The 21689-nt window shown below is 41.3% G+C and overlaps 1 protein-coding gene and 1 long non-coding RNA gene across 2 annotated transcripts in view; one reads left to right on the top strand and one right to left on the bottom strand.

The window, feature by feature from the left end:
- The window catches only part of LOC146517292 (uncharacterized), a 378392-nt gene extending 366618 nt beyond the window's left edge, over positions 1-11774 (top strand). Inside the window, exon 2 of the long non-coding RNA XR_014874370.1 lies at positions 11612-11774. This is a non-coding gene — a long non-coding RNA (uncharacterized LOC146517292). The remainder of the gene's footprint in view (positions 1-11611) is intronic.
- Positions 9-10818, bottom strand: LOC146517293 (G2/M phase-specific E3 ubiquitin-protein ligase-like). Its single transcript, XM_085161644.1, has 9 exons — positions 7653-10818; positions 7505-7570; positions 7250-7301; positions 6236-6316; positions 5935-6149; positions 5540-5807; positions 5243-5397; positions 4783-5021; positions 9-3495 (listed from the first exon to the last, which is right to left on the bottom strand). The coding sequence occupies exons 1-9, from the start codon at positions 7658-7660 to the stop codon at positions 3245-3247; spliced, it is 1335 nt and encodes a 444-aa protein (XP_085017770.1). The 5' UTR covers positions 7661-10818; the 3' UTR covers positions 9-3244.
- Positions 11775-21689: the final 9915 nt, after the last annotated feature.

Genomic DNA, 21689 nt, shown 5'->3' with positions numbered 1-21689 from the left:
TCTTCTATGGCAAGCCATTAGTGCCAAAAATCGCCACTTTTCTAACCCGTTTGGTTAAGAAATGGCGTAAAAAACGCCGTTTAATTATTCAAAACGCCGAAAAAAACGGCGTTCTGTTCCGACAAACGGCGCTTTTTACGTCACTCGAATGGCGCCCTGAACGCACCATCCGAGTGACGTAAAAAGCGGCGTTCAAAGACAGACGGAAACGCCGGTTTTTACGCCGCTCGGCAGAAAACGCCGTTTTTATGCATCTTTGAACGGCGTTTTTTACGGCGTTCTGTGCCAGCTGTAACGGCGTTTAAAACGGCGTTTTATTGAAATTATGCAGGGCACTCCCCATGGTTCCCTCATCCAATTACTTTCAACTCATTTCACCCAATCAAAGAAGAGGAAGTGCAGACCACACTAATGCATCACCGATTCACCTTGCTGCTAAGTGATTGCCTATTCAGTACCAGTGCTTGTCACAGTATTCACTTGTATTATAATCCCACTATGCATTTTGATGTGTTTAAGGCATGATCGAGCAAACAAACGACAGAATACTTTTTCTGAAACCTTAACTGTGTTACCTGTTATGGCAGCTAACAGGAAATGAGCAGAGCAAGCTCTGCTCATTTCTGAGCTTCTTTCTTATTTTCCTCTTTACTTTTCTTAAGCTTTAACTTATGTCTTAGCAATCAGATTCTGCCATCATGCATTACCGCTTTGTGCTAGTTATGTTGACTTTTCTCTTCTTCTGTCTCCTCTTTTTTCACCCGTAATTGGACACTCGGTGCATTGCTCCTTTGTTTACATTAGGGATCAGCTGTTAGCGCTGCGCCCTGCAGCTACGCTACCGGCAGACAGACCCTACATCCCCAGTGAGGGAAGAAACGGGGGTGATGTCTCCCGAGAAGGACACCTTACACACCATCTCTCCTTCTTGTAATCACTGTGAATGTGAGATCGCTCCCTGATATGATTGAGGAGCTAATGACGCTAACCCGATCACAGTGCCAGTATCCCGGCACTCCCTCTGTGAGTAGGCTGCCCGGCTTCCAGCTGCTGCGGGCGGACAAGACGAGAGACAGCGTAGAGAGGAAAAGGAGGGGGGCTGGCAGTGTTTGTTAAAGACGGTTGTGGTATCCCTGGGCACATCGCTGTGGAAGAACAACTCTGCAACACAGACATTGAGCTATTAGCTGTTAGCATCCGTGGAGGCAGCCTGTGACTCTCTGTGGTCCGCAGACTGCAAACGCAATCTCCGAGAGCTCTTCTTCTAATATCAGGGGACTTTAATCATGACTCCACACTGCCCACCTTCACCCAGTATGTGACCTGCCCCACCGTAGGCAATAAAACATTGTACTTAATGTATGCCAATGAAAAAGTGGCATACAGTTCACCACCTCCCCCTGCCCAGGGAAGATCCGATCGTAACTGAGTGTGTCTTGTCCCTGTGTGCAGCACTTACTGTGCAGGGACCCACTAATCACCCACGCAGTGCAGAGATGGTCCGCGGAGGGCATATAAATAAATAATAAAAGCAAATAAATGACAGTATGCTTTTTTTCCCCCTTTGAAACAAGTGGAGACATTAACTTTCCCCTCAACACCTCCCTCCTAAGTGGTTGAACTGTCACACTGCTAGACTGCAACTGCACTCTTTGGTATTAACTTCTGTAATCCTGTAATTTCTGTATAAAAGAATTAGATTGTGTATTATATTATTAGTTTATACACCTGTGTGCATGTGTATTTATGTATGTCCATACACAAAGATGGATTGTGTTTTACTTTTTTGTGCTTGAGAGACGCCCTCAATTGGAACCTAATTCCTTGTATGTGTTTGCGCATATACTTTGCCAATAAATGCGATTCTGATTATGAGGTATTTCCCTCTGGATGGCACACACGAGTAAATTAAGTAGAAAAAATGTCATGTGTATAGCCTTTTTTTAAAAAAATTTTGGAAACCACAAGAAGAGAAATATGTGGCATTCCCTTATGTCATTTTACAACTTCACTGTCAGTAGACAGTTGTGGACATATTTCGATCTGGCTTTTTCCCCTTAACTCAATAGAACTGGCACACATTCTACAAAGACAATTCTCTTCCTCTGCTTCAAGCTCTTTGCTTTAAGCAGCTAAAGGGGAGTTAATTTTCTTCTTCCAACTTAGTGCATTGAAGGTATCTTGAAGTTAGTCACTTCAAATCTCACCTTTTCCCCTTATTTTTCAGAGATTACAAGTTCATGTGTGACATTTATTTAAACCACCCTGTAGCTAAAAGTAAAAACAAACACTGTAGAAGCACTTGTGGCTGTGTCCTTTGTGCACAGACATTAGGGAAAATGAAAAACATTCATTTTTAGAGTGTTTGATCTATAAACATGTACCACTGTGTAATCCTGTTTTTGGATGAACTGAGGCTTAAAAATATAGGCTAGAAAGCGACTGTTCATTTCAGCGATTTTGGTTCCTCATCAGCAGAGTCAGACAGCATGAATATGATGAGGCTTGTAGAGATGACAGTAGGCAAGCAGACAAGTTTCCTGAGGTTGGGATGAATGAACCTAGAACACAGGGAGAAACCTAAACAAGCAGAAGGAACTTTAGCTAAATATATTGTCACGTACAGCCGAATGACAGTAATAAAGAAGGTAAGCCGTGACCATAGAAAAAGCAATCACTGGATTGACTGTCCGAATTGCCACCAAACCAACCCCCTTAGTCAAAAAAGGAACAACTCATATGGCTCCTACAGGTAAGCCTCAAATTTAATTTTTAAATAGACAAGACACCATGAGAACTGACATTACAATATTTTATTTTACAAAAGTCAGTGTCTTTTAGTTCAAAGTTTGTCTGGCATCTCTTGTACGTCTTGAAAATAAATAAATGAATTAAAAAAAAACAAACAAACACTCTATGCAGTGTACTATAATTGAACATAAACAACAATCTTTCAAAAGAATATTTCTAGATGAATTGTCATTTGAACTATTTCCTGGAAACTTCTGAACACCACTTATTTTGCATGGCTTGATGCATGCATACCCTAGTTGTCTTAACTGGACTATAAATATAACTATATACACAATGAACAGTCATTTGTAAAAACACTTTTAAAATGTAAAATCTTTAAGAAGCCTGAGTGCGAGGAGCAATCCCCTTTAAGAACACTTACAATAACAACTTCATCCCAAAAGGCCACAGGTTTTAACCACAGCTTCCCAGCATCAGTACATGTATGCAGCTACACCTTTCCAAATCCCAGGGATCCTTTTAATGCATTGTTCATAAGATCTTTGAATTGATCTTCATCTGCAACACCTCTTGGGAGATACAGGGATAAGCTGCATGTTGATGCGTATGGGATGCGCCGCATCCCTGGCTCCTGATCGTAAAAGTCTATGTTGCAGGACTGTGGGAACCCCAGTGGTGGAAGTAAGTCAGCCCCAGTTATAAAGACCAGCAGCTCTTCAAACGTGTGGTCCACCTCTTGCTCTGTTAAAATACATACAAGTGTTAAATAAGGTGCAATGTGTAGATTTATAATCAGTTACACTGACTGCATAGTAGAGCAGTTGCGTTAATGACTATTTTGGAGTCAAAAACAGGTTGTTAGTCAAAACCAATATTGCAAAGCATTGTATTAAAAAAAAAAATTACTCAAAGCAATCCTGCCCTCCTAAGACAGGAAATTAATTTTGGTCCTCCGAGTCACACCTATATGTCAAGGACTGTTTATGCAATGTGTATGTTTTTTGTTTTTTTTTAAGTTATTCATTCTGTCCTTGCAAGAGTACATTGGCTTTCTAGTGATGTCACATTTGCGTGGGTGTTGTCATTGCACCACTCGATTACCCTAGGACACTAATATACAGGAGGTTTCGTTATAGTCAATGGAATACCTGAAGGTTCTTCTAGTTAGGCAGTGCATCTAATTAACAAATGACCTTTGTCTCAAAGGGAGACAGAATAACACAATTTGAAACCTGTCTTAAACACTGCAAAAATACTGGGGGCAATCGTGGCTCAAGAGTTGGCAGTTCGTCTTGTATTTGGAAGGTTGCCGGTTCGAGCCCCGGCTCGGACAGTCTCGGTCGTTGTGTCCTTAGGCAAGACACTTCACCCGTTGCCTACTAGTGGTGGTCAGAGGGCCCGGTGGCGCCAGTGTCCGGCAGCCTCGCCTCTGTCAGTGCGCCCCAGGGTGGCTGTGGCTACAATGTAGCTGCCATCACCAGTGTGTGAATGTGTGTGTGTGAATGGGTGAAAGACTGACTCTAGTTCTTAGGGACTAGTAAAGCGCTATACAAATACAGGCCATTTACCTAATTCTCAGATGTGCTAATACAATTGAATCCTAAATTTTACCATATTTTAAATACAAGTATGTAATATAACTATTTAATATTTTAGTGTTAGGAGAAGTTTTCGGTCATGTAATAAAATTAATGTTTTACCAGAAATCACAATGAAAATCAAATTACATCCTATCAGTCTAAACAAGCAAGATCTGGTAGCGATGACAGAGGATAAAAGAAATAATCTTCCAAAAATATTTGTTGTAGGTGGTTTCCTTTCAAATACCTTACCTAAAAGGTAAAATAATCAAAAACTTCCTCATATGCTCTAAGAAGGTGTGGATTTTGCAAAGTTCTAAGGTTTTATTGCACCTAAGTGTTGTTTCGATTTAGTTGTCTGTATTTTGTATTGTGGACACTGTATTTAACATGAAATGCCTGAAGCAGTTCAAACAGAAACAAGATGTGTTGTATTCTATATACTCACCCTGAATGGCCATAAGCCACCATTCCCACTGAAAGATGGTGGCTTCCTCTTCTTCACGTCTGTTACTTCCAGCTGGACTCCATCCAATGGTGAAGAGATCCTGGAAGCTGTTCCTTGTAAGTTTATTTCCTGCATTTGTAAATACAGGAAGGAACTGCTTCCAGCATCTCTTCACCATTTGCCAGAACCGACCACACGAGTCCATACCGGCAACAAACTGCTGAATCATGCTGGCAACCCTGTTGACCACAGATTGTACTCTCAATTCATACAACATAGCAAAATTGTTAAACAAAACAAAAAGTTTTGTTTTGTCAATTTAAACACCACCTTAACTGCAATACAGATATCAACTCAGCAGATTGATGATTTGTTTAAGTGTTAACTATTAGGGGGGAACACAATGGGAAGACGAGCACTGACCAGCAAACTACTTTGTAATTTTGTAGCAAATTCTCACCTGTGAAACGCAAAATGAGATACGATCTCGCCCCTTATCCTCTTAACATCAGGTAGTGTGGCAGTGTAGATGTCAGGGATACCACAGCCTGCAATCCAGTCCCCAAGGTGACTTTTCAAGTCTACCAGGTCTTCTGGGGTGCTGCAGTTGGAAACCTTGAAAATCATGCACCTCCATAAATACATACGTTTAAAGCATTCACTAAGTGTACTTACATTTTGAGACGTTCCACTGATGAGTTAAGCTATGCATTGTTTCATTGAATTTAATTACACCTCAGCATGCACACAGCTTTACCTTTTCTATGTTCTGTTTGATGTCTTCGTCCATGAAGACCTCTACATCGAAGTCATCAAGAGATGTCTTCTGGCCACACATCATACAGAACAGGTGTCTGTTGATACACCGTGGCCCTGGCCCATTGTTCGCTATGGACCAAGCAATCAGTTTTCCAGCCGTATAAAACTTGTTGCTTGACAGCAACTGCTGGCTATAGCTGAACAACAGACTGCCAGGCTTCCCCTCAAAAATCCCTAGGGAATTCTGAGTTTCGACCATAAGTAAGCTGCAGGAAAAGATAGTAAAAAAAAAAGAAAAAAAAAAATTGAGTCAAATTGTGATTTCATCTCTGCAACAACAAAAAACACATTCACGCATTCTATTATTGTGTGGGAGAGATGGGAATGGGTTACCGAAAAAATTCCCGCCTTGGGCCTCCATAATCATCGGCCATTTCACCAACAAATTCAACATTTGGCAATTTATGCCAGGCAAAATATGACTTAGAAAGTGCCATGCAGGCACTATGTAGGATTTTCCTTCGTCGGGCTATTATTGTACAATAATTGCTGGTGTCAAGATGCGTTTCCTGGAAATCTTTCAACACAGTCGCAAGGTCCATCTCGTCCTGAAGAAAGGTGGGGGGGAAAGGAAGGTCATGACTACATGAAACACATACACAGCAGTTCTGGCAATGTTGTTCATGAGACATACATGTGAATCATTTTGTTCAGGGGAAGCCAGGACAGCCTCATCCAGGTCTGATACTTCTGACTCTGCAGAGTCGATGTAAAACTCTTCCCTAAACAGAACAAATGCATTTGATTTTTTTAATATCATGTATACATACTGAAATGGAATGACTCATCTGATAAAAGAATCTGATTTCACATTCTTTTACTGTACAGATACAGCCACTTAAAATGGCCATGTGGTCCTTGATTGCATCTGTTGGAGCCATTTGTATTTTAACAAATTTCAAAATATTAAAATATAAAGTTTGTTGTTAGTTTACTTCTATTTTTGGGTTAATCATTTTTTATTTGTAGGTTAATGCTCACTTCATTCTTTTGTTGTTTATCTTATCAAGTCAGCCAGGAAGAATTTCAGGGCTATTTTTGATAACTTAAGAGACTGGTATGAGACTCAGACATGCACTGAGATGGGCCTTTTGTTTTGTTTTTTTTTAATTCGAGAGACAAGCAGCATGAAGCAACAAAAATGGATCTTGTTATTGGTTGCCAAAATGGATCAATAAACTATACAATGCAACTTTCAAGTTTTGACAGTGCAGTTTTCCCTGCGCACAAAAGATTATCACAGGGCAGCAGTGTCTTCTTTTCCTTTTTTTGTGAAACATAAGGAACTGCCACTCCAGTGCTCATTTACTAGGAATAGTTTAGGTGATTTGTAGTTCCAAGTGTCTGAATGGTCAGGCTGACTAAAGTGTTATCGATGCATTTTCAGCAATTAAAAATACCAAAATCACGACATCAACAAATCTGAAAAACATGAAAAAGCAAAACAGAAACCGAATGAGGCAATTAAACCATTGGTCTATATTCAGAGCACATAAATGTTATCAGTTCAATACATGCAACCTTTAAAATTTTAATATTCGCTGGTCTCACCCCGTATATTGTACTTATTGAGTGTCTATTTACCTATGGTGTGTGCTTTATAAGTTCCAGTTTACACTTAAGTTTTGGCATGTTATTCAACAACTACCACTTGCCTGTTAACCTCTGGTTCCTGGAGAGTATGGTTTTCATGCAGACCACTGCAAAGGAATAGCAGAAATATTTCATAGCAGGAAGAGGACCCCAATGAAGATATTTATTGATCTAGACTACACGTTACTACCAAGTTATAATAATGATAGAATTAGTTTGTACAACAGTTGTTTTACCAAAAAAATTAATTTTTTTTTGCAATAGTTTAAGATTAAAATTCCAACTCATAAACAAACAGAGTGCCATTTACCTGATAACCTCTGGCTCCTGTACATTGTGCCTACCATGGTCAGGTGTCTCGGTGTCATGCAGCACACTGCAATATGGTAAATATTGATGATGAGAGGGTGTAATGCATTTACAGTGCTACAGTCCAAAGGCAGTTGTCAAACACTTACATTGCCATTTCAGACTGCACAACTTCTCCACCAGTTGAGTCCTCATTGGCTTCTGTAATCTAAAACACCAGAGTATTAAAATATAAAAGAAATGGAACAACAAATGACAAACAAGAACAGAGGACAAGTCAAAGACAAGAACCAAAACAGCCACACCTAAAATGAATGAAAGCATAACCACAGAAGATCAGTCTTTGGGTAGGTAGAACTTAGGATAACTGAGGGGAAAATAAATAAATAAATAAAGGAAAGGTTAAGGACATTAACAAAAGACAATGAAAAAACCAAAACCCAGGAAACTGGGATTACAAGAACAAAATGACCCTAACCCTAAAAAACTGTTAGACCACAGTTCAAGCTTGCTCTACTGCATTTCTGTTATTAACAGTGAATCAACTGACGGGGCATTATTTAAGCATAGCCATTGTGGGATTATGATATTATTTTATGCCATGTTAGACCCCTAATTAAAGATTGTGAATTATTATGTAGTTTCAGTTTGCATTATGCTCCTGAACTAGAAGAAGGTGATAATTATTACATTCGGTAAACTGATTTGCATTACATTAGACTGTTGATTTATTGTGAATGAATGATATTGTTTTATGATGCATTATACTGCTGAGTTATAAGAAATACTGTTCGCAGAAAGTCATTGCCTTATTTGTCTGATTGGAAGAGAACAGAGCATTCTGCCCCATCAGCAGGAGCAGATAAACAGGGAGCCAAGGTCGTAGCTTAGGCGCTGTGTGAGAAAGAATGTGAATGTTTAGGCTTTTATGATTAGGTGGGGGCCACTAGAGGCTATAAGAGTTTGATCAAGGCTCCACCATTTTGAGATCTGATGCTGTCTGCTGTATGGTGTCCATCTCCCACGCGTGTGTTCATTAAATCATCGTTTGACTTGACCCGGCCGGACCAGTGTTGTTATTTTGGTTTTCCTCTTGTATCCATCCCCAATATTTGAATCCGTAACACTGGTGAGGTGGATTGAGAGGAATATCCATGATGCATGACAGTTTGTTCACTCACTTCCTCTCCACCACAGCTTCCGAAGTGCAGCCAATCACAGAGCTTGCTCTCCTGATCCAAGAAGAACACATCAAAGTGCACTGCACTCACCTGAACTGACAGAACATCTGTCATTAACATTTTGATGCACACACAAGCTTGCTCACAACAAACAGCCTGCCCATCCACTTCTTGTGTAGAGCTTATGTTTTGATCTTCCAGTTCAGCAAATGTATATATGTCAGTGTCCAGGTATTTGTGCTCCTCCACCACATCATATCAGCGGGTTCAGTATCTTATACTTTTGTCAAGATAATGCACACTGCAGCCGACAGTTATCAGAAAGAAGCCATAACCAAGTTACATGGATTCTTTTTGTCATACAGGTAAACTAGTTATGTTATGTGCAACACTGTCATGTGCCACTCTGGTTTTATGTTTCAAATTCGTGTAAGACATCCAGAGTACTCTGATGACATTGACAAGGACATCTCCAGTTTACATGGGAAACTATTATTTCATGTTCTTGAGATTACTTATTTACATCACTTTTGAGAAAACGTATATACAGGTCTGATTCAAAACTGCATATCTATTTTTTTAATGCATGTTGAAAGGGCAAAAATATTCCTGAGATACTGTTAACATTATTAAAATGGAAGGCTATTATACAGTGGTATTACTTTAAACTGAGTAAAACGGTATTTTGATAAAAGTTAAGGTCTCCGTTTGTTTCAGAAAAAGCATACTGTCATTTATTTGCTTTTATTATTTATTTATATGCCCTCCGCGGACCATCTCTGCACTGCGTGGGTGATTAGTGGGTCCCTGCACAGTAAGTGCTGCACACAGGGACAAGACACACTCAGTTACGATCGGATCTTCCCTGGGCAGGGGGAGGTGGTGAACTGTATGCCACTTTTTCATTGGCATACATTAAGTACAATGTTTTATTGCCTACGGTGGGGCAGGTCACATACTGGGTGAAGGTGGGCAGTGTGGAGTCATGATTAAAGTCCCCTGATATTAGAAGAAGAGCTCTCGGAGATTGCGTTTGCAGTCTGCGGACCACAGAGAGTCACAGGCTGCCTCCACGGATGCTAACAGCTAATAGCTCAATGTCTGTGTTGCAGAGTTGTTCTTCCACAGCGATGTGCCCAGGGATACCACAACCGTCTTTAACAAACACTGCCAGCCCCCCTCCTTTTCCTCTCTACGCTGTCTCTCGTCTTGTCCGCCCGCAGCAGCTGGAAGCCGGGCAGCCTACTCACAGAGGGAGTGCCGGGATACTGGCACTGTGATCGGGTTAGCGTCATTAGCTCCTCAATCATATCAGGGAGCGATCTCACATTCACAGTGATTACAAGAAGGAGAGATGGTGTGTAAGGTGTCCTTCTCGGGAGACATCACCCCCGTTTCTTCCCTCACTGGGGATGTAGGGTCTGTCTGCCGGTAGCGTAGCTGCAGGGCGCAGCGCTAACAGCTGATCCCTAATGTAAACAAAGGAGCAATGCACCGAGTGTCCAATTACGGGTGAAAAAAGAGGAGACAGAAGAAGAGAAAAGTCAACATAACTAGCACAAAGCGGTAATGCATGATGGCAGAATCTGATTGCTAAGACATAAGTTAAAGCTTAAGAAAAGTAAAGAGGAAAATAAGAAAGAAGCTCAGAAATGAGCAGAGCTTGCTCTGCTCATTTCCTGTTAGCTGCCATAACAGGTAACACAGTTAAGGTTTCAGAAAAAGTATTCTGTCGTTTGTTTGCTCGATCATGCCTTAAACACATCAAAATGCATAGTGGGATTATAATACAAGTGAATACTGTGACAAGCACTGGTACTGAATAGGCAATCACTTAGCAGCAAGGTGAATCGGTGATGCATTAGTGTGGTCTGCACTTCCTCTTCTTTGATTGGGTGAAATGAGTTGAAAGTAATTGGATGAGGGAACCATGGGGAGTGCCCTGCATAATTTCAATAAAACGCCGTTTTAAACGCCGTTACAGCTGGCACAGAACGCCGTAAAAAACGCCGTTCAAAGATGCATAAAAACGGCGTTTTCTGCCGAGCGGCGTAAAAACCGGCGTTTCCGTCTGTCTTTGAACGCCGCTTTTTACGTCACTCGGATGGTGCGTTCAGGGCGCCATTCGAGTGACGTAAAAACGCCGTTTGTCGGAACAGAACGCCGTTTTTTTCGGCGTTTTGAATAATTAAACGGCGTTTTTTACGCCATTTCTTAACCAAACGGGTTAGAAAAGTGGCGATTTTTGGCACTAATGGCTTGCCATACTCTTCTTTTGTGCATGCAGGCCGCTTTGAGCGTTCACACTAGAGCGCGTTTGCTGTTGCATTTTATTTGTAGTGTGAACACGCAGACAAAAAAATCGGATTTGATCAAAAAATCGGAATTGAGCATTAACACCTGCAGTGTAAACGTAGCCTAATTGACCCTGTGCACGAGAAAATGCTAACTTCCTGGTTTGAGACCGGATGTGGGGTTGTACATTTCCGGTAGCTTTACTTTGCGGTCAATCGCTACTGCAAAGATATACTCCAAAATCATGTCCAAAACTCGAAAACGGAAAGATCGCGTTAAGTCACAAAGAGCAGAAGGTGGGAACACTCACCACTGTTGTGTCATAAAAAATCTAATGATCAATTCTGACATTTAAAGAGTTTAGATCGATCAGTTGTTTACATCACTCAACACAAGCAGAACTGCATTACTGCATGCAGAAGACACATCGTCCACATTCACAAGCACATCTCTGTATAGTGACTGGTCTTATGATTTAAACAGGCAAATGTTCAGCATTCAAACTACAGGTGAAGAATAGTCAAACCAGATGTTTCCGTTACCTCGATATCAGCTAGTCAAGTACACACCTACACAGCATGTTAACAAACCGTGAAAAAAAGCCACACAAAAAATGAATGATTGCTGGTAAGGGTTTCTACACATTAGTATTTACGAAGGGTATGTTGTGACTTACCTTAGAAATTACAGCGGTCCCTTGCTAATAACGCGGTTCACCTTTCACCTGGCTGTGAGATTTTTTCGTGCAAGTTTGCATGCTTATTTTTTTACATCACATTGTCCTGCGTCCTGATCGCTGCAGACGATCTCCTCCGTGACATCTCTCCTGTACAATACAGAATCTCTGCATCGATCGCTAGCAGTGTGACTCTGAAGTGCTGTATGTCCACAATGTCCACGACACGTTTTGCACCGTCAAAAAATAAAATTGGCTAATTGATTTCACCTATCACTGGTTATTTTTAGAACATAACACCCGCGATAAACGAGGGACAGCTGAGAAATATAACATTTGAATCCATTTTCTCTTTTGCCCTGAGGCGCGGGGGAAAAATATCAACAAGTTGATGAACATTATTTACAGATATATTGGGTAAATGCCCAAGACATCTATAGAAGTGTAAATCGCCGCTTGATTCATTCATTTGCTTAACTTGTTTTGGACCGTAAACCAGGCGCGAATAGGACACCGGAAACAAAGCTCCCCACAGGAGTTTCCGCACCGGAAGTAGCATATGCTAACGTGCACATAGTCAATAGACTTGTCTTACTTTTCTTTTGAAACCAGAGGTTTCGCCCTCTGTTGGCCACCAAGTGCGTCTGCATTTCAGGCCCTATACAGTTTGCTGTGCTTACTATCTGCATCTGTATATGATTGTGCAAACAGGGCCATACAGTTGCTCATCATGCAGTCCCTTTGTATACTCAGAGCATTTTATAACATGCAGACCAGTTACATGCTGGTCACAACCGCAGGAAAATTATGCAAATTAATCAAATAGGACAGAATAATTGGAGAGGCTAGTGTTACTGACCCTATCGCACCTTCTCTCCATTAACACTGATAATCACTGAGCTCAGAGATCTCTGTGGTGACTGCAGCAGTGCACAAGTCCTGGGAAGAATAGCCTGTCCTGCTAAATAGGAGATTGCGTGAGGAATAAATGTCCATTTTTCTATCTAATTAAATTGGAATGTTATATTAAAATGCCATGGACCTTGATCACTTGGCTTCTTCTATTCGGTGAATTAATAATTGCCTGTCACAAAACATTTTTATCAAAGGCTGAAATTCATGCACACACTGCTGTCAGTCTCTCCACAGTGGACTAATTTATTTCGTAACAGGTCGACAGGTTGCATCTCCCGTCCATTTTTAAACATGGAGTTCATGGCTGATGGCAAAATTGCCCCTTCTCACACTTTTAATGTGGGCCAAGCAACACATTTTCTTTGGGGTGTGCGAAGAACAAAGATGATAAATTTAACTTTAAATCCAGGATGATGGCTTTTGACCTCATCTGACGCATTTACCCAGGCCATTATGAAATATCTGATTAAAAGATGAATATTAAATAAAAAGAGTATAGTTTGCATTTGATGAAGAGAAGTCTCGATCTGTGACATTAAAAGAATTCTCCATTCATACCGTACAATAACGCAAAGAATCCTCCACATCAAACACTCATATAAGATAAAGAAGAGAAAAGAAAATCTGACTCTGAGATATTGACTGCTGGCGTGAAAAGTTGGTGATGAAGTAATGAGTCAGCTCCTGATATTTATTATTTAACTCCATTTTATAGACTAAAACATTTATGTTCCCTGCAACTCCCACACTCGGTGAGTATAAGCTTGCAGGTCTGTGACCAAACCAGAGATTCACTCACAGAATTTGTAAGTAAACCTCTGAAAAAGTTTTCATACATGATTCAAAAAACAAAAAGACATCACATTTATCCATAAAATCTGAAAACTACCAATCAATTTGTTTTCTTTCGTCTCAAATTTGCCTTCTAGCTGATGATTATGCTGACATTAGTATTATTAAGACCAAAAAAAGTACTGCAGTAATACAGCTAATGATGTATAGCAGGGGTTGGCAACCCTTGGCAACCCTAGGCAGAAGGGTTAACTGATGGCATGGACATAGCTGGACTGGCCCGGTATGCCCGATGATTTTTTTTTTGTAACGGTATAAACAATGAAAGGTGTTGGATTGGCAAGACGCTGGCCGGCGTGTAAAAATAACTCAGTTGTTTGGTGGTGGCATCGCGGAGCTTCCACAGATTCAGTAAAATTAACAAGTGGTGGAGGCCAGCAGGTGGATGAGGGAGATCGGAGGCAGGATGAAGAGAGACCCGAGGCGGCCGGTGGTCCGAGTGTCAGGTGAACTGAACTTCAGGTAAGAAGTTATGACCTGCAGTCTATCTGGGTCAGATATAAACCAAGTTTAGGTGTAGTTTATTTTCGTTGTGCTGTCAGTTACAATAACTCGTACTGTGTACTAGCTAGCATGACAGAGTTTCTATACAGCTGTGTTGGTGCTTTGATGTTACTGATGTTGAACTTTATTTAATTCATAAGGTTAGTTAGTAGAGTTGCCAACCGTCCCGTAAAAAGACGGAATCCTCCCGCATTCAGAGAAATTTTAAATGGCACTCACCATCAGAAAGGTTGCCTACCCCTGACGTATAGCATTAAAATGATGAATTTGATGGGCTTGACCTGCGTCCAGCATCTGTGAGCATGTTTGGCAGGTATGTAATGTTTAAATGAGCTGCAGTCCTTTTATTAAATGTAGGAGCAGGAAATGAGAGTGTGCTTTTTGTTAAGATAAAAACATTTCTGTGACCTTGAATGCTCATTGCTGACAAATAAAATCCATGGAGCAGAGTTTGCCAGGTGGGTAATGTGCACTGCACAGAGTGAATGCTGCAGAGGAAGTGCCCGTTAGAATGGGTGTTTGCAGCGCCTTGTTTGGGGACTCTGTTTCTGTTTTTCAGCATGAAAAGGGCAGGGAAAACAAAAGGGCAGCAGTGGCCGCCCACTTCTTCCTGTACACCTATATACATCTGAATCAGTCTGAATCAAATCACAGCATGAGCTGTGCTCAAATGGAGGTGTTTAGTCAGCAATATTATATTTGAATGTTTTAGGAAGATTCACTGGCTTTTCTCGTCTTACCGACCACTCAAAATGCTTCAGACTAGAAGTCACAATTTACCATGCATTCATACAGGTGTTGCACTTTAAGCTCTTCGTCTGCTTCTCATCCACAGCCGATTCAGTATCACTAAATAACCTAGCTTGCATGTTTTGTTTGGACTGTGGGAGAAACTGGAGTACCCAGAGGAAACCCACGTAAGCACAGGGAGATTGTTCAAACTCTGCACCGAACCACTGAACAGCTGGACCGCCCTGTCATATAGAAAGTGTTTTTCCATTTACTATATGATATGAATGAATATGAATATTTTTAATATTATTTTCACTTTCTGGAAATGTTTTTGAAACTTCTTTTTCATAATCCAGGAACCACAGTGGGCCTATAAGCAGTACTCCGAAGCCTGTTAGCGTTTCTGTTTTTTATCACTGCTGACAAAGTCGTGTTTAAAGATAAAAAAACTTCACCTAAACAGGTACAATCACTGAATTCACCAGATTTTGTTGATTTTATTGAACATTAATGAATGAATTCGCAGAATATTCTCAATCCCGTTTCCTCCTATTTTGCACACCAGTAATGCAATCAAATGCAAATACGAGTGAGTTACTTTCACCTGCTCCCTTATTCACAAGGGATCGCCACAGCAGGTAGCTCTGCATGTTTGATTTGGGAGAGTTTTATGCGATTTTTAAATGCCATTTTTGTTAAGGTTCTAACCCTGTTGCAGAGTGAAGGAGGACACACGGAAAGAGTTAACAGTCGTTATTTCAACAAGAAATTTTGAAACAGCCTCAAACTGCATCAAAAGTAGTGAAAGGATGAGCAGCCGTGCCAGTGAAGGAAGTGAGGGAATCCGCTGCATGCCACGCCCCCCGCAAAAAAGCCCATGCAGGCTCATAGATGCACGACATAGAGAGAAAGAAAGAAAGAAAGAAGGCAAGAGGATGAGAAGCCTGAAGCAGCAGTGGTAGGACGGGGGACCATAGCAATTTTGATTCACCCCAACTAAATCCCCTTTTGCACAGCGTCATTTGGTCAGCTGTGCCATTCAACTTAGCATAATGTGAAATCACCTCAAGATGCAAATGCACAGCATGCTGTCAACCAAATCTTCTTAGCGTTTCTCCCACGTAGTCATGGGGTCCACTGTGTTCCACATCTGTCTCCACCTGGAGCGATCAAAGGCGTCTTCTAGGGTGACATTCAAGCTGCGTGTCTTCCCTGAGGCGGCAAAGCCACCGGATTTTAAATATCCCTCTGGCAATGAGTTTTTTGACACAGAGTCCTCATCCCTTCTGGCATCATGTGCATACCATTGAAGTTTCATCTTATCTGTGATTAGTGCCATTTATTTTCATTTTCTGATATCTTCACTAGCGGCATCGTGCAATAGGGTGAAGCCTAGAATCCACTGAAGCCTGTGAATTTCCCTTGAGTGGAATGCCTGTACATGTGTTGTTGTTGCTGGCCAGCAATTAGGTACATAAAGAGCAGCTGGGAACTCAATGATGTTGCAAATCTTGGACTTTAGGCAAGCAGTTGGACTGGACATGGTCTTCTGGAACGTTGTGTGCCTGAAGAGCAAAGATTAGCTCTTTCAGGATCCAGTTGAAGGCTTTCTCCAAATCAGCTGATAACTTGTGCACTTCATGACATCACCTTTGCCCTTCCAAATGGGCACTGTAGTGCTGGTCATCCAAACCGATGACTTCGTCATGACTAATGATTCAGTTGAACTGGCTTGCGAGAATTGAGGCATTATGGCAGCCAGGGTGTTTTCACACCCCAGCTGGGATGCTGTCTGGCCCACATTTCATCTTCTTGACAGCTGGTTTGACTTCTGTTGCAGTGATTGGCGGCATGACCCTAAAATAAGGTCAGAGCCATCAACTGCCAGATAAGGAACTCGTCATTGACGATTCTTGAGAAGCACTTACTCCAACGCTGAAAGATAGCAAGCAGGTCTCACAGAACACAGTGACCATCGACCTTGATGTGTCTGAATCTGAGTGAATGGACAAAGCACACCATATAACTGGTTGCTGTCATCTAGATAAATGACTACAGAAATAGGCAGCTACAGTATATTCCTCCTTGTCAGACTCAGGAAAAAGTCTGCTTTGATGAAGGACTTCTGGCTTCTTTGTTGCTTTGGTGTGGAGGGATGCCCTGCAGCAGCCCTGCAACTCCTCACAGCACTGAAAATGTACAAACAGGAAAGCAGGCAAACACTGGTCCATCTACTGAGATAAACAGAAGGCCTTGGACTTTTGGGAAAAATGAGTAGAGGGAGTGAATAAATATCTGAAAATGATTTCACTCTGTCGTATGTTTTACAGCAAATTCTAACTTGCGGGTCATGCAGTGACTGACAGTCAGGTTAGGGTTGATCTTTTCACGTCGGTGTGGGGCTGCACTGACTGGACATGTGATTGACTCTGAGTAACCTTCTTGGGTGTTTTTGTGAGGATCTGCTGCTGTGAATCTTTTAATTTCTCTTTCATTTAGCTGGTGCTACTTTTCATGCTGAAATAGAGTGCTATGCTTGATGGACTATTGAAAAGCCATGCATGAATCAGCATAGATTTGGAACAGGATCATCCCCCTGCATAGTGTCATCTCTACTATGAGAGGAGAGCAAAGCCTCAAAAGAAAAAGTCCATTCTGCAGAGGCGAGTACATGTACACCACGGGGTGGGGCGGTGGGGGTCGCTCCACTCTTCTAACACTGCATGTTATAGCTGCACACATTTAGAACGTGTTTGTACAGATATGACAGGAACAAATAAAATAAAATGGTTCGTGTCTGCCAATTTCTACATTGCAGGAATGTGCCAGGATGCACACCTTGTAGATTTTGTGAGCTACCACTGAAAGATAAATACACTCCAGCTTTGGCTGGTTTCTCTGCAAACTCAGTTACATCAACATGAACTGCCTTAAAGGCTTTCATGAATGTGCTTTCAGTAATTGCCCTGATATGCTGTTTTCTACAATTCCTTATTCCCCAGAATCTCTACAGTACAGATGGAAAATCTGAAGTTATCATATACTCATAGCGCCCAAATAACCTCATTAATGGAAGATATGGCAGGGTGAAATAAACCCAGTGGGGTTTTTTTAGGAAGAAGAGCTATTATTTTACAGATTTATTACTGATCAGTGGTATTCCACTACAGCAAGTAAGTGAAATCTGTAAACGGACATCAGTTTAAACATACCCATGAAGTATGTGGGGTATAGTTGGATATAAAACAAATGACAGATCGCTCTTATCATAAACAGAGTTGTGACCGATAAAGATCAGTGTTTGCATACATCCTTTAAATCACTGACACTTTGTGCTATTGGAGAAGCTAGCTTGACAACAAAAGAGACCAGCAGCATTTTTTTGTTGTTGTTGTTTGCACTTGTGGATAAATCTGTGGTGACCAATGAGCTGTCGCAAGCTCTTCTTTTAATACTTTTAGATCAAGGTGACAACAGCAATTAGGTTCAGCGTTCATGGTTCATAAAGGTTTGGTAACAAAGGAAGAAAGATCGGAGGAAATCAAGGGAGGTCTCAGCAAGTTCTGCGACTAGCCATCTGATTTGCAAGTCATGGATATATCTATATTTCTTCAGTGGTCCTGGTAAGTCTCCGAATTCTTTGTTTCTCAATAATCGCGAGCATCTCAAACCTGAAGAGAAAACCCCAAACTGCACATGGAACACTGCATAGTTCTTGCAGTCATCACACAATAGCTATAACTTATTTCTTACTGTCAAATGAAAACTAGCATTAGTCCAGGCAGTGTACTCACATCCAAGCACTAACAAGGGTTTTGAATGGATGATCCAATCATATTGCATCTCTGATACGGACTTCATAACCGATGCACAGTTTAGGCCTGAACTTTTTGTAGGAATTAGCTTTATAGAGTAGCACCTGAGAATATAATGTCCGATTAAGTGCAAAGTCCAGGTGATGTCCAGCTGTGCTGATTCCCATCAGTGTGAGAATAGAGCATGTCTTTCCTGTTTTCTCCTTGTATGGCAGCACCTTCGCCTAAACCAAACAGACCATTTCCAGTAGCTAAAACGGAGTGGGTGCTTCTTGCTGTGCACTACATGTGAGAAATTGCAAATGTTAACGATATTCCAACTTGATTTTTCCAACACAAGTTCAGAAAACAGTTTCTGACAATCACTCTCAGGCCAACAGCATCTGCTGGGATTCAGTGAGAGCTCTGATAATCAGGTGAGCCTACCCAAGACTAACTAAACGCATTTGGGTTTTTGGTTGTTTTTTGTTTTTTAAAAAAGGTCACTTCCTTGACATTTGTGTCAGCTGCTTAGCTATACATGAAACTCATTGTAAAAATTCACTGGAAATGGCATTGGTCATTAAAGAGTGACAGACCTGAACCACCATGACAAAAGCACGGTCCTTCTAAAGAAAAAGCTCCATTTAATGGTAACTGATTGATCTGTGAGTAAAACAGATGAGACAGCTGCACCAAAAAATGAGATCCTGCAGGGAAAAGGTGAGTTCTGAACAGTAATAGTGACTCGGATTAATGTCCTCACCATAAAAGGGAAAAATCCTGCTGACAGAACTCATCAATCTGAAGGCATCATCCATCAGTGAGAATAAAGCAGTGCTCATTCTCTGCTCAGCTGAAACAAGCTGACTTGATTGCTTTAGTCAATAACAGAAATAGAGTCTCAAGAAAAAACTGCTTCAGTGTGCAATTTACAGTAATGTGGGTTTCTGGTAGAGAGATTTTTTTTCACGTGCCCTGTGGGGTTACTGAAATAAATACATGATGAGTTGATGACTAAAATGCTAGTACTGTAATTTATTTGGCATATTATTATTAATTCATATCACGCGGCAATCGCTGTCTGATGGCAAACACACGTTCAAACCCTCCACTGCTCTCCCTTATTCACAGGCTTTCCGACCTTACTGTGGGACAAGCTGTCACTCACGGGTGGCTGCTGCTGTAAGCTGTTAAAACTCTTAAGATTAATTTTAGTGGAACAAAAGAAATCAGCCCTTGCTGTCATTTAGCCAGCTTGTTAGCTTGGATGACAACAGGATTAAAGGTTGGAACAGCTTAACAAAGAGAAATACTCGAACCACCTACCCCTGTCTCATAACTGTACAGCTGTTTTAGCGGTGTGTGTGGGCAAGAGTAAGTCCATTTTGAACACATTTTGGTCTTTGTGTCCCCAAAAAGGTCACGACTGTCAAAACAACTCTCTGTTGGTCAATTTCCTTAAGTAAAACACAAAAGACACAAAGGATTTGTGTGCATGTCTCACTGTGGCAGTTCCACGTTTTTCTTCTTCTCCCACTTCTCTTCTGTTCTTGCTCTTTGAGACAAAGTCGTGAGAAAGAAAAGAGTGGATTGAATTTACAAGTGTTTGTTTTGTGTTTGTGTTTGTGATTTATTTATTTTTTTTGTTGATCACAAACACAAAACGAACATGATGGTCCAGTAGGTCCAGTAGCGATCCCCAACCTTTTTTGCACCGTGGACTGGTTTAATGTTGTACAATATTTTCATAGACCGGCCTTTAAGGTGTCGCGGACAAATACAACAAAATAAAAAGATACAACCAAGACAAAAAATTTGGTATTTTGTAAATATAATAATAAATGTGAATTTACTGTGTAACTTTATTAGCAGCATCCTCCTGAAATGTGCCAACAACATTGAGAGTAACATCCTCCTCTCTGCCCCTTAATGCTCTCTGGTCACTATGGTAACGCATAAATATTTATTTCAAAATAAGACACACAACTACAGCACGGGAAAAGACCCAGGGAAACAGAGTTAACGATTAAAACCCTGAAAACCATAAATTTCACACCCGAGCCTCAACTCTTGCGGCCCGGTACCAAACGACTCAACTTCGTTTCGTCCGGGTTGCATCTTAGGCAGAGACCTGAACCACCTCAGCTGGCTCCTTTCAATTTGTCACGGCAGCAACTCTGCTCTCCCTCTCCCCTCATGAACAAGACACTGAGATACTTAAACTCATCCATCCTTTTCCAGCTAGGAAGCAATGTTTCAGTCTTCAGGGTGTTAATTTCTCAATCCATTTCGCACTTGGCAGCAAACTGCACTGAGATCACCACCTTATGATGCTAACATAAGTGTATAATCTGCAAAAAGCAAAGATAAACCCCTGATTCCAACAAATTGGAGACCCTCTACCTGGCTATGCCTAGATATTCTGTCCAGACTACAAACACGGTCAGTAACAAAGGACAGAGGTGATGAGTCCAACACCCACGGGAAACGAGAGGGGCAGGGGGGGCTGCCTTGAAGTAGACCCAGGATTCCCTGGAGAGATAATATCCCTTGACTGCCTTGGGAACAACTCGATATCCCACAGATGAGCTGGAAGATGTGACTGGGATGAGGATAAGCAGACAAAAATGAATGGATGCATCCTGTAGTGATTGATGTCCAAAACTTGTAAAGCCTGTATATTTTTCAGTGAGCATCTCAAAAGATGAAGAAGAAGATGATGACATGAGTATCTAAATCTGTGGGAGTGAAAATAAATGTCAAATCAACATGTCATATCTCAGTTTGTGACATCTATCAGAGATTAAGAGTAAGTGTGCCATGATTATGATAACATCCTTGTTCCTGTTCTTTGCATCTGTGACAGGTCGGTATGTCCCAGCCTGAAGATTTGCCTCAAGCTGAGTATCTATGCATGTATCTACGTATTTATCTATGCTGTACTTTCTCTGGGGACAGGAAGAGATTGTCATTAATCACGAGGGCTTCTCTCTGCTGTAACAGTGGGATCCCAGCTGAAGGCACATGAATTATGTTCCACCTTCTCACATGCACTCACACACGCATTAATTGAATATCTGAGTGTTTAACAAACCGTCTCGGCTATCTATGTGAGCGCCTGAGGGCAATCAATCTCTTCAGGCACCGCTAACGACCCTCTGCACATAAAAGTTGAAGCATATTCCCCAATAATGACTCCCCCGTAATGACATTTGCCTCTGCATCCTTCTCCTT

This window comes from Neolamprologus multifasciatus, chromosome 6 (assembly GCF_963576455.1).
Source record: "Neolamprologus multifasciatus chromosome 6, fNeoMul1.2, whole genome shotgun sequence".
Lineage (NCBI taxonomy): Eukaryota > Metazoa > Chordata > Actinopteri > Cichliformes > Cichlidae > Neolamprologus > Neolamprologus multifasciatus.
Note: the sequence above shows the minus strand (reverse complement) of the source record. Positions and strands in the feature narration are given on the sequence as shown.